Below are 13759 nucleotides of genomic sequence, written 5' to 3'. Positions count from 1 at the left end.
TTCTGAAACTTTTGGTTGATGGCTACGATATTCATGGTAAATTATTTCGAAAGACTGGCTGGCTAAATGTGTTCAGAATGAATGTAGAGGAGAGTTCTGTGCATGACATTTCATGTTCTGTTTCTTGTTTTGTGTTGTGAGAGCAAGACTGAGCCAGATTCTGTCAGTGCTCTTCAATCAACATTGTTAACAGAGATCTTTTACAAAACCTTTTTTCAGAGTGTGACCCAGACAGTACACAGCTTGCAGGATTGCTGTTTGGGAAAACTGTTGTAGGCATACTAGGAGAAACAGGGAATTTTGTTGTCCTTTATTAGTCACTTTTCAGGATAGAATTGTGTTTCTCAGTTGCTATCAATGGACAGAGCTTTACTAAACAAGAATTTGAATTCAAAAATGGGAAAGAAATGGCTGTGTGTGTTTGCAGTCCTCTTAAGCATTGATTTTACTTTTCTGTTAAGTAGGTTTAGGAATCGTATGCTTGGAAAACCTCTAAAGAACATATGTGGGGGAGAGGGACTGTGCAAAATGTGTTCTGTGTAAGAAGTCATTGGTAGCTCTTAACCTTAACTTTATCCTCTAGCTCCAGATACTCATTTAGAAAGTGAGAGTGAATATTCTGCTTCCTGCTCAGAGGAGGAGGAGGAGGAGGAAGAACAGAAAGAAGCCAACACTGTTGTATCAGGCCGAAAGACCCCAGCAAAAACTAAGGCTGCATCTACACCTCCTTCCCAAAAAACCTTATCCAAAAAAATGAAGGACGACAAGATGGTGAGTGTGCAGAAATTGCTCTTGAGCTAGCAAGAGTGAAGGGACAGTTAGTGACAGTAAGCTGTCAGTGGCCAGGCCTAAGTATGGGGAAGAACTGCCAGACTCATTTCAAACCAGACCAGCCGGATTAGCTTTTGCTGTGCTTCCAAGCAATCCTCGTTGTACCCCTACAGCACGTGGGCCTGTGGGCTAACCCAGTCTGTATCCTCAGCAGCTTCAGAAGGAAAAGTTCTAAGATGTCTGCGAGGCAGGAGTCATTGCACTGGGAAATGATGAAGAAATAGACTCCTGTTGCACCGGAAGTAGTACACCTTACTTTCTGTCTCAGTGTTTATCTTTGTGTCAGACTTTCTTCAGCACCAGGGATCCCCACACCCTCTAGAACTGTCAGCTTGTTCTGTCCTCTTGGAAACTCTTCCCTCTTCTCTCCAGAGGAGAACCATCTGACTGGGTTGGCTTTGGCAGAAGGATACTATAGAAGCCATTTTTGCAAATAACTTCTGGCTTTCTATTCAGCCTTGCTCTATATCTCTTATTTGTCATCTTCAGACATGTTCATGGGTGCAGAGGCACAGGATTACTTGATAACAGGGGAGAGTGGCTGATCTTGCTGTCATTTTTTCAGAGCAACCTGGTGGAGGAATACTTTGAAGCCCATAGTAGTTCCAAAGTGCTCACCTCGGACCGAACACTGCAGAAACTGCATAAAAGAAGGTTGAATCAGGTATGCTTCATGGTCAACCAAACTACTCTCAGAGCTTTTGGTTTCATGGATATAGGTTCCCCCCCTGAAACTTCCCAGTGTTGCTATTTTCAGTTTATCTTTGCTGAAGACATTCTTGGTGGTAACCCTGGATTAGGCAGGGAGTTGGCGGCATTTTAAGCATCGTGTCTCCTACTACTCATCCTGAACAAGGACAGTGAGAGTTGTTAATCCCTGAGACAGTAGGGAAAATGCAGACACAAAGCCCTCCTAGAGTAGATAGCTGAAAGTTGCAATTGCCAGAACAGGTTAAAGCTGGCTTTTGGAGGAGGAAAAGAGGGAGAAGCAGAGTTGTGGAGCCCTGCATTTAAAATTAACATCAAACCAGCATTTTTATAAATGAAATAGGCAGGGGGATTGCAAGCCGTCTTGATTATATTAGCAGAATATGTGTAGAGGAGACGGAGATATCCCTTTTCATCTGTGGATTACTGGATCAAGCCCCATGCAGGATGGGACAGCTCTAAATGTTGTCACCTAGTTTGTGAAATGCACTTTGTCCCACTCCAGTTCCTAGGAGACAGGAACTGTCTAATCGTGGTGGCTGACTTGCTGGACTATTTCTTTCCATATGCTACTTTCACAGCTAGTTCCACGCAAGTGATTGCACCCTAGAGAGCCAGGTACACAGGGACTGGTGCCAGGGAACCACATAAAATACACGTAGTGCCCTCTTGTCTGTGACTTTTTTTTGTACCCATATGTGTTTTAAAAGACAGCATATATACACATTGCCTGATGCCTGCTGTTGTCTGGAATTACAGAGAAACATCTGGACTCTTAACAAGTTTTTGCACAACAGCTCTGGAGGGAAATCAAGGCTTTCAGTATTAAATCTGCTGCTGGCACTAGAGAAGCTGAAGGCTTGACAGTTCTGTCTCTCAGTGCTTTATGTTTGTCTGAAACATTGCAGCTGCCTTTTGTGTTCTTCCAGGGTAAACTGTCGTCTTCTGCAGGGGAGTAGAAAGCAGAGCTGTTAAAGTTGAAGAGACAGGGCAGACAGTGTAGTCTGGTGCCATTTGTCGTGCCACAGTGCTGTTTAAATATCAACATTCCAGCACATCTTTAAAGCTGAATTAATCATTTGATTTTTGATGATTTTGAAATAACACTTTTTTCTACATTTAGCTTTCGGCTGCAAATGATTGCCTTTCTGCTGTGTTTGTGTTTCTCTTTGAAGATGATGTCTGTGAGCATTCTCTTGTAGTGACAAACATATGAACCATTGCTAAGCATGTTGACTGAAACCCTTGTTCCTTTGAACAGGGTTGTGCTCTCAGTACCTTCCTGGTAGAGTGCTTGGTACTGTGAAAGCTCTGAATGTCTGTTGTTGTTTCAGGAGTGGTGTTGCCAGACTCAACAGGAAGAGGTAAAATATGATGTGATACTGGCACAAATTTGGTTCTAGTCCTAGTCTGGCTGCCGTTTCCCATAAGAAGTTTACTTGCCCTTTGCTTTGTTTCTGCATAAGCAAAACTGTGCTTAGAGTTCTCACACGGGTCCTCACAGGGAAACATGAGTTGAGTGCACTGTCAGTATAAACTGTTCTGATCCCTATCTAGAGAGTATATAAAAGGAGTATTTGTAAGGACTCCACATATCTGTCCTGTCTTTCTCGGCTTTGAAAAGCATCTTATTATCTCTTTCTCGATGCAGGAAACACTGCGTGACCTCTTGAAAAAAGCTCCCCTTGCCTTTGCTCCTGAAATTAAAGAGCTGAACCAACAGCATGAGTGCCTGTTTTCCAAGTGGATGCTGCAGTTACAGTAAGTACGCAGTGAGAATCACTGAAGAAGGCAAGTAAACAGACACTGCCGGTAAACTTCCCCTCATGCCAACAATCATTCTGTGGATGAGTTAAGGAATGATCTTTTCCTTAATTTAGTGCTCATGTTTAAAGTTAGGTGTCATTAATTTAGTACAATGTTTCCTGTAGACCACATCGTATCTGACTCACTCCTTGAACTGAATGCCAGAAGTGAAATGAGGTTGCATTCTGCCTGGTTTGTTTGTCTGTGCCTCTGTAAACCAAGCTAGAGCGCGTTCACAAAAGAGAGAACTTGAAGGATGAGAAAAGTGCTGTTTGTGTAGAAAATTTTTGCTTACAGCAGTATAGTTGATCATGATTAGCCTACCACCATTTTCTTCAGTATGTGGCCATCCCCAGTGGTGCGGCAGTAGTGTTAACTTTGAGTGTCTCTGGTGCTTAATGATCTAGGCAAGCGGAAATCTTAATGCTGTTGGAAACCTTAGCAGCATAAATTTTGTCTGGGTTTGTGTGTTTGTTAGTGGGAAGGAGAAAGAATAGTCTTCTAAGAAAATAAATAGCGAAGTAGACCGGAGCTGTGAGACTCTGAAGTGCCTTAGAGAAGACAAGGCACAGCTTTGAAGTTAAGTTCTGAGGCAGGAGCAGATATTGATGAGCAGAAAGCCCCTTGGAGGCTTTGCAAGGGAGTGGAGTACAAGTGGAATTTGTACTCCATGGGGAGTGATGGAGCATATGAAAAAGATGGTAACCTCAAAAGCCAGAGACTTGTTGGAGGAGGAGTTCTCTGTGACTCAATGACCTGGGAAAATGGCTAGAGATGTATGTGGCAGGATAAAAGGGACAAATCCAAAGATAATACTGAAGTCAGTGACAGCTCACCTTGGTATCTTGCCCAGTTCTGGTTGTTGGAGTGGCCTGGCAGTCTTTCTGGTCAATGTGGTGCTTTTTTGCTCCTCAGAAGGAAACAAAGGTGTGTGATTCGCTACCACACTCTTGTGTTTTCCTGCTTCTTTCTCAATGGGACAATTAGAATAAGCAGGAGGTATGAGAATAGTGGCATTTTGCTTTGAAACTGCCTGTGGATCAGAGTAGAAACCCACCTTGCAAGTGGATAGCACACTTGCTTTTATTCTTGTAATTGCTGTGACTCATGATAAATATTCAATATAATCACATAGTGAAGGTGGAAATTCAGATGTTATTCTAGTCATCATTGTTTGAAGATGTGTATCTGTATAGTCTTGCAGAATTCTTGGACAATACCATTTTGTTCCATAGACATTTTGTTAAATTGAAGGCTTCTAGCCTGCCAGGAACGCTTCTGCTAGGATGCCACATTTCTGACTCCTTGCAACTGACCTTATTTGTCAGCTGTGAGCTGAAGGTAAGCCTGGAGTTGATGAATTCGCTGGAAACATGAAATTTTAAGAGGCGAGATTGGATTGAATCATTTTGCTTAATGAAAATGGGGATGGATGAATCTAAGAGGGACTGTACACTTTTGATTTAGTGTATTTGCTCACTTTTCTGCAGCTTGGGTTTCAATATTGTACTTTATGGACTGGGCTCAAAGCGGGATTTGCTGGAGAAGTTTCGTACCTCTGTGCTTCAGGATTCTGTTCACCTTGTGGTTAATGGATACTTCCCCAGCATCACTGTGAGATCAGTAAGTGTGGTAGAAGCTCATGGGTTTTTCTAATCTTCCTGTGTGGTAAGTACCAAAAAAATCTTTCAATACAAATTCTAAGGAAAGCTGCCTGCAGCCTGTAGCTAACAGACTCTTGAATGAAGAGTAGTTCCCATCTCTTTTTTAAAAGTTTAAAGAAATTAGCCCATGCGTTTTCCAGGGAGTTGTGATTCCAGTTATTAATATAGACTCATGAGTCCAAAGTCTTATTTTACGCCACTGCTTTGAAGAAGGGTAGCAATTTCAGGCTTACGTTGATTGGTTTCAAGATCTGATGGTAAAAATCAGATTATCCTCCTCGTGACAGTCAAAGGCTAAGTTTCAGATTTCCTGCAATAGGTCAATCAGTGCCAGAGCCCTTCCAAACAAACAATCATGACTCTGCAATTTTCTGTTCCAGATTTTGAACTCCATCACAGAGGAAGTACTGGAGCATATTGGGACGTTCCGTAGCCCCCTTGACCAACTCGAATTCATCATGAAAAGGTTTAAAGAAGGTAAAATGACTGACCTTATATATTAAAACAGTATACTCCACTTACTGTTAGGAAAGCTTGGGCATATTCCTACCTCACAGTCTTTATACAGACAGTTACAATGTCTTAGTCTATTGTACTCAATATATTTGCTGTCTTGAATTTTATGCTGTTTCTTAAAACATATGCACCAGGAATATATGTATACATGTCCCCCAGCTGTTACCTCTGTCAGTGTTTCACCCACAAAGTTTTCTTACATAAACTCCTGATAACATGAGAGAAGGTGGCTCACCTGATAAAGATAAACATCACATGAACTAAACAGGATGAAGAACTTGCAAACAATTTGGAATGGTAGTTGCTGATGGATGCCAAGTCCTTTGAGCTTCTCTGGAAAATTCTGGCCTGGGAGTCTTTCCATAAATTTCAGTATACGTTATGCTGAGGCTTAAGTGTACATGGTTTAGTGGAACAGTCTTAAATGTTTAATATATGCAAATTTCAACATTAAGATGAAATAAAGGACAGCAGTGTTGAACAGGCAAGTTAGAAATGGGTTCAAAATTAAACAATAACCACCATACAGAATACTTGCTGAATTCTCTGTATATAGGTTGTACTTCTCGTGTGTGTGTGTACATACACAAATTGCCTTGGGAATCTTAAAAGTTTACACTCCATTCTCCATCATTATCTATTGTGTATTTCTGTTGGAAAAGACTGATTAATGACAGTCCCCACTTGAATCCATGTAAATCAGTCTTGTGTACTACACTATAGCTGATCTGACTGGGAGTCTGTGGAACCTTCAGTTTCCCTTGGCAGCCAAATATATATTTGCTTTCTGCAAAAAAAATGGCTACTCTTCCAGAATTGCTTCAGAGCTCAGGAAGCAGCTCTTCCCTGGGGATAACTAAGTTGGCACTTTCAGTGTCTACTGTTTGCATTATCCATGCTAAAAGTCTTTTTGGCTTCCTTTGAGGGCTCAGTGGGAAAAATTTCTAATGAACTCATAGCTTGGATCCAATCCTGAATAGAAAAATATGTTTTCAGTGTGTGAGGAGGAATTTCAGGATCCTGGTCATGTACCTCAAAAGCAGCTGAACAAACTATGCTTAAACTTCCCTCCTAAAATACAGTTCAATGACCCTGAATCTCAGGACTAAAAGCCATAGCTGACAGGGCAATTCCTGGTAAAGCACTGAGCAAGTGAAAAGTGGATTATGAGAGAAAAGCTCGAGCTGCAGAAAGAACAGTAGTTGTGACGAGAGCTGCAGTACAGTGAATTGAGAGAAAGCCTTTCAGGCTGTATAAGGAAAGCCTTTCAGTAAGCTGTATAAGGGAAGTCATTTGATACTGGAATGATGAAAACAGACGTGAGCCTGATGAAATAGACTTGTCCTAGGCTGCAGTTCCTTTGATCTGTTCTTTTTTGGTTTTTCTGACCCTGCAGATTCATCTTTAGAGCTTTATGTTCTCATTCATAACTTGGACAGCCAGATGTTGAGAGGAGAAAGAAGTCAGCAGATCCTTGCACAGTTATCTTCTTTGCCTAGCATTTACCTCATTGCCTCTGTCGATCACATCAATGCTCCTCTCAGTGAGTAACCTTTGGCCTGATGTTCTCTGTAGCATAAAGAGAAGAATCTGCATTGTACTCTAGGGCTGCTGAGCATGTTTCACAAGCTCCTGTGTTACACTTGATGTGTTAAATAGAGTTGGTGATTTATGTCTGGCTGAAGCAGCTAGAAGCCATGATTAGCAGTGGGGCCCTGTTGAACCCGAAGTGTATAAAGACACTGAAAACACGAGTAGACTCCAGGCTTCTAGCAGTCTTTGATTTAGAGACTTCCTGAAATGGAGATCAAATGTTATATCTGTTACTGCATCTGAACCGTTCTGTTTCTCACCCAGAAATTTATCTAAACCTTATTTAACCTGTTTGCACACTGCTGATGCTGGCATGATTTACAGCATATTGGTGAAGCTAGTACAGAAAGGAGACATACAAATGCTTTGTTGCAGAAAATTTGTCTGGCTTGAACTGCAAGTGCTTGAGTGAATGTTCTGTAAATTTCACAAGAATATGTTGTTTCTCAGACCCTACAGTAGAACCAAGTACATCTTAATATTGCTTATTTAATACCTGGGAAAAGCTAAATCTCCTAATTCTGCCTGCTTTTTCCTTCCTCTCTCTGTCTAGTGTGGGATCAGGCAAAGCAAAGCCTCTACAACTGGCTTTGGTATGAAACAACCACGTTTAGTCCTTATGTGGAAGAAACCTCTTACGAGAACTCACTTTTAGTACAGCAGTCTGGATCTTTGGCTTTGAGCTCCTTAACACACGTCCTGCGCAGTCTTACTCCCAATGCCAGGTAAGACACTGTTATACTTCATAGCAGCACCTTGTGAGCTTCCAGTCCTTACTGGATTACTCTGGTCCTCAGTTCTATGTTAGCTCTTAGGCATACACGTAGCAGGAGGCAAGCCTTGTCTTCTGAAAACAGTTCTTAAGATAAAGACAATGTGACCTGGGTTCTAAGTGATTGATTACTTTAAAGGAGCAGAGTTTGGATAGCAGGCCTTACCGAGTCACTAGATGCAGGTAGAAAGCCCTTTCATGAGGGAAAAATCAGTTAATATTTTCTAATGGGCCTTTTCTTTTGATTTCCTCTCTCTACCTCCCACTTAGGGGGATATTCAGATTGCTTGCGCAGTACCAGCTGGAGAACAAGGACAACCCATCTTACCCAGGTACATAAGCACCTTTTCTTGTCTGCTTGGGGTTGCATCACCCCACTGCCAACTCAGTCACAGTGGACACTGGCTTTTGTTATCCAGGTTGCATCACCAGCAACAAGTGCTGTAACTGCTGGCTCAATGAGACTCAGTGGCATAGACTGTCTTCTAGTGGTGCTGTCTGCCTCTAACAGGAACTAGCTGGTTCCAGAGGACCTCCTCTTACTGTTGTCTGCTTTGATATTTAGTCGTGACTGATATCCTTCATGGGGGACTGTGGAGTTACAAAATTAAAATAAAGGAAGACTTTGAATTTGCACAACTCTAGCACTTCTGTCACAGAAGCTTCTGTTCCCATGCTGCTCCTATCTAAGTGTTTTCTGGTGTGTCCCTGCATTCTAGGATACATGCAGACTATTCTGTCATTGTCTCTAATAGCTATTGCAGGTGACATGAGCAGCATTTAATTGTAAAGAAAGATGGAAGTAAAATAGAGGAGTTGGAAATTAAGAGAGAATCACCGTGTTGTGAAGTGTGTTTAAAGTGCCATTAAACTTTCTGTTAGGCAAGTAGAGTGATGGGAGCTTTAACTGGCTCTTTTACGTGAATTTCTGAAATACTGGCTTAGTTGTGTACTTGAAACAAGTGGTGGTGATGACGTATCCATTGTGTTCTAAGCCAAAGCAAGATTTGTAGGTGGAAGTCGTATCTTTTGTTAGATGTGGAAAGCTCTTAGAGTCTGCAAGCACTCGAGACCTCAACAAAGTTTTGTGTATCCTTGAAATAAGGTTTCTGTACCTGGGCATGAAGTGCTGATGAGAACTTTGTTCTGAATCTGTGATCAATTTGAAATGCAACAGTTTTTCTGTATCTCACCTAAGAGATTTTTCTAAATCTGCATTCCTTCATATCCTACTGAACACTTGTCAGACAATGCTTGCTTGATGCAAGGGGTGGGAGAAGATGCTCTTTGAACAGTGCTGGGAGGAAGTAGTAGATCTTCAGAATCTGACCACTTCCACTTCTCGTCCTCACCCTTTTCTGTCTCTAGGGCTCTCTTTCCAAGACTTCTACCAGCAGTGTCGGGAGGCATTCCTCGTGAACAGTGACCTGACGCTCAGGGCACAGCTGACAGAATTTAGGGACCACAAGCTCATCCGGACCAAGCGGGTGAGTTGCAGGAAGAAGATAATTCTGAAGATACAGCTATCTTAAACAAAAAGCTACTTGCTTGCTACTAAGTATCCCTGAGACATGAATCTGCAGCTCAGAGTGCGGCTGTATTGCTTGAAGCACCTGGGCACTAGCAAAGGGTTGAAATTCTATAATGGCAGCTCCTTCCATGCCTCCAGTCGGTGAACTTCCTTTACACGAATAGGAGGCTGCAAAAAGTGCAGTGTGGTTCGGTTACCTAGCAGCCTGCAGGGCTTTGTGCAGCATGGCTTCCTGAAGAGCCTGAGAAGTGACAGGCTCCAGTCTGCTTCCTCTAGTTATCTATATTTGCAGGAGTGAAGAGCGCAAGCCAGTCCTAATAATGAGGCAGTATACCCCTACTAAATCAGGGAATACAGTGTTGAGGAGCTGCGTAGTGGCAGAATAGCATAGCTCGCCAGAAGCTTTGACTCTTCCCTGTGCTTGTGCATTTCCAGCATTACTCTAGTGAAATATTCCCGAGTTTAGTATTGTAGTTCTTGTGAACGCTGGCTAGCTCTCACCCACACTGCAAATAAACGTCAGTGTTGCAGTGCTATGTAGTGGCTTGTGTTGCAGCTTCCACCGGTGTTAACAGTGTGTATGCGTGTCTGTTCTCAGGGAGCTGATGGTGTGGAATACTTATTAATTCCTGTAGATGACAGTACCTTGACTGACTTCTTAGAGAAAGAAGATGAAGATGTATAACGTCTCTCTGTTCCCAAGGCGTCTATAGCAATTGCTTTCGAGTGCTGCTGGAGAGGGGCCTATACTCAGATCTCTCTCCCTCCAACCCCAAAGCTGCTGGACTACTTACTGAAATGTAATAATTTTTTGATGCTCATTGTTCAACTACTTCAGGTAGTTCGGAACGATGACTTCTGTAAGCAAGGCATCTCTTGCTCTGTAGTTAAATTTGTCTGCTTTGTCTGTTAGCTCAGATGAGGCCTTCTTCATATCTATGCAGTCAACCTTGCAGTCAGGAAAACTCACTAAGATTGTGCCTTCTGGTCATTACCTCACCAGACATGAGGGTTTTGCTGGAGCAGTTCACTTGAGAAGTGCAAACCACTAGATGGTCAGAGCTTTATTTTGCACTAGTGATACATCTTTTCATGGCTGAGTGCTTTCCAGTGCTCCCTGTACCATAGACAAGACTGGCTTCCAGCGTATGAAGAAGCCAAGATTTACAATGCTAAGAGACCTGCCTTGACCGCAGAAGGAAAGCAGACTAGCAGTGGGTTTGGGATATTGTGGGTAACTTATTAAATTCTGGCAATAGAACTGAAGGTCTTTCCCCAAACCCATATCCTTTACAGGAGAACTTAGGTAATAGAAATTGTGATGGGCTTGAATCATTTTCTCCAGGTGAGAGTGAGAGGATCCATCTTGTTTCATCTACTTTCCAACTTGATATCCAGTAATGTAAAGAGGCTGGGGAGTTGATTTGTTTATTTTTAAAAAGCTTGCTTGCATACATGTATTTTTTACATCAGGAATGTCCGCTGATCCTGGAGGAGGCCTTAAATGCCAGTTGTAGGCACTCCCTTTTTGTAGCCCTTAGGCTGGGAGACTGCTGAAGTTTCACAGCTTTTCTTCACTGTATTTCTCAGGTATGTGGGAGTAAGCCCTACAGTTCCATCAACTATAGTCTGCCAGCCAGACTTCAGGGACACTTGAACTCCGTGTGTCTAATATTTGGTAGCTGTGTTACAGCTCAATGTTGTAATAGCTCAAATCAATCAAATAAAGTACTTTATTAATTTTCATTAGCTTGTGTTATCTTCCACAAATCTTTTTATTTTGCAGGAAGACAGATAGTCTTCTGGCAGTTGTGCGAATGTGAAAACCTCATTTTCACTATTACTACCATTATGTCAAAAGTCTGCAAATCTTCATTCAGTGCACAGATGATTTCCAACTAACTAGCAGAAATATTTTATACTGTTTCTTCTAAGGTATGAAAATTAAAAAAAAATAGTTTACCTAACTTTTAATACCAATATATAGCTTTGGAAAAGAACCAAAACATTACATGCAATAATACTGTTACCTGTATTCCCAATGTTACCTGACCTATCCCTCATTGACAGAAGCAACAGGACAGAGCCTGACTTTTGTCTGCATTGAAAACACAAAGTATCTGCTTATCTCACTATCAATTTGATTCTTCAAATATAAAACCTAATTAGCTTTGCTGGAGGGTCTGGTGGGGAAAAGTGGTACATGCGAGCAACCATCTCGGCAGCACCCTCCCGTTTCCTGCCCTAAAACATACTCCAACTAACATTCTCTTTGATGGCATTTACATTTGTGTTTTACAGGCTGCAAATCCAAAACTTTACAAAATGCAACAGCTGCTGCCTACCACCACTTATGCTACTCTCAGAACCGTTTAAATTTACACATCTGGGCAGAAGGGTCAAGGCATTGTGTTCTACCCAAATTCTCTAAGTTAGGTCCAGAGTTGAAGTACCACCAGTACTCTGCTGCTGGAAGAGATGTGTTGTTGGAGAAACTTAAAAGTATCATAGATAAGAAGTAGCCACTTCCTACTTTGCAGTCCTGTGACTCTCTCTGGAGTTCCTGTAAAACTCAAGATTAAATTTATGTTTTGAATACATATGGAAGACACTGCCTAATGTGTTTATAGATAGTGATGGCATTGTATACTTTCAGTGTAATTATATCAGGTTTTCTAGATGTGAAATTTACTTGAACAAAGTGCTGTAGTCATCCTGACTTTAGGGGGGTTTTTTTGTTGTTTTTTTTTTTTTTAGCTAACAGTTCTGGTAGACTATCAAATGCCCAAGCAGGCCAGGGACAGGGCTGCAGGAGTTATCGCACATCTACTAAGAGAAGGCTAACTTTGCATCAGTTCTTAGTTCTTGGCTGTTGCTGACTGATGCAATCGTGCAGGCTCAAGAAAATTACTGTGAATTAATTCCCATGGATTTCGTGTTAAAATATTTCAGCTTGATTTTGTGCTGTTTCTGGATGACTGCTCCATCTATGCATTAATTTTCTGTCTCTTGCATTCTGTGTATGTGCTAACGATACCAGCTCTTTGGTATGGGTCCTGTAGCATTTCAGTGTCTTCTATAGCAATACATAACTGCTGGATTTGGGTCAATTCCACAGTTCTTTACTGGAGCAAGAAGAAATTTCTTATCCTTCTGAACTCTTTGCCATTCCTGTTTCTCAGCTTACTTAGAAGTATTCATGGTATTGATAATCCTGGAGTTACTCACCTCTTTCCAGTTAAATACAAATGGAACAAGACAGGCACACTTACAGTTAAAGCATCATCTGCATTGTAATGCCTCAGAAATTATCCTTTTTTTTTTTTTCTTTTTTTTTTTTTTTTTGCCTACTAGGAAAATTACTGATTCAGGCTGAGGCAACACTGTCTACTACTATGAAGGTTGCCCAAAGAGAATATTTGATTACATGGTCCAATTAATTTAAAGAACATTGAACAAGAGGCCAAAGTAATGTGTAAAAGAGGGGGCTTAAAATGCTTTAACAGTGTGATTAAGCTGTATTAATGTACAGATTGTGGTGATAAGCCTTTAGTCACAGAATCACATCAAAGTTCTGGAGACACTGCCTACAAAGCACCCTCAATGCCCAAGTGCACTGCAAAAGGTTTGATAGCGCAGTGTCTTCCAGGCATTTCACTAGGGCAGTGCTAGTAATACTGTTTATGCTGGTGAAGGCCACGGTCTTTAGTTACCCTTCCTTAGCCAAGGGAAAGAGGGAAATGGGGAAGTTATGCGGAAAGATCTAAGTTATGGGGAAATACTACCTGGAATCCTAATGATTTTAGCCACTGCAACTAAATCTGCCTGCAGTCCCGAGACAAATCCCTAAATTAAGTTTGCATAGGACTCTAATACACTGACTTGCTACGTGCAGCATGGTAAAGATGTTGCTAAATGAGCCAGTTTTATTAACTAAATTTAAAACGATGATATTGCCAAGATCTTTACAGATTTGCAATAGAAATATTTTTAGTTTGTTTTAATATTCTGATGTGCACATATCCAGAGACTGTAGGATATGCAGCTGGTAGATTTGTCCTTTTCAAAAACTTGATATAAAACCCAAGCATTATTGATGCTGGAGATAACACTTGTTCAGTTTTACAATCCTGTAGTTAAAAGAGCCATAGGTCTGTAAACTGTTTTTAAAGGAAAGTAACAAAGGCATATTAAATTCATCTGTTGTATGGTTACGGAAATGAGTTACTATCTTCCAAAGCTTTTTTAATAGGGAATCACTCTATTAAAAAGCCTTAAAGTTGCCTTAATGGTAGATTTTGCAGTTAAATACTAGTACTAAATACCTGAATTGTGTTC

At 41.3% G+C, this 13759-nt stretch overlaps 1 protein-coding gene across 1 annotated transcript in view; it reads left to right on the top strand.

Moving 5' to 3' along the window:
- The window catches only part of LOC112986824 (origin recognition complex subunit 2), an 85632-nt gene extending 74465 nt beyond the window's left edge, over nucleotides 1-11167 (top strand). The window contains exons 18-27 of the mRNA XM_064515202.1: nucleotides 584-771; nucleotides 1397-1495; nucleotides 3191-3300; nucleotides 4836-4968; nucleotides 5390-5486; nucleotides 6922-7068; nucleotides 7672-7843; nucleotides 8161-8222; nucleotides 9259-9377; nucleotides 10020-11167. Of these exons, the coding sequence (XP_064371272.1) occupies nucleotides 584-771; nucleotides 1397-1495; nucleotides 3191-3300; nucleotides 4836-4968; nucleotides 5390-5486; nucleotides 6922-7068; nucleotides 7672-7843; nucleotides 8161-8222; nucleotides 9259-9377; nucleotides 10020-10106 (1214 nt within the window). The 3' untranslated portion in view covers nucleotides 10107-11167. The remainder of the gene's footprint in view (nucleotides 1-583; nucleotides 772-1396; nucleotides 1496-3190; nucleotides 3301-4835; nucleotides 4969-5389; nucleotides 5487-6921; nucleotides 7069-7671; nucleotides 7844-8160; nucleotides 8223-9258; nucleotides 9378-10019) is intronic.
- Nucleotides 11168-13759: the final 2592 nt, after the last annotated feature.

This window comes from Dromaius novaehollandiae, chromosome 7 (assembly GCF_036370855.1).
Source record: "Dromaius novaehollandiae isolate bDroNov1 chromosome 7, bDroNov1.hap1, whole genome shotgun sequence".
In the NCBI taxonomy this organism is placed as follows: Eukaryota; Metazoa; Chordata; class Aves; order Casuariiformes; family Dromaiidae; genus Dromaius; species Dromaius novaehollandiae.
The sequence above is the reverse complement of the archived record's forward strand: the minus strand, read 5'-3'. Positions and strand labels throughout refer to the sequence as shown.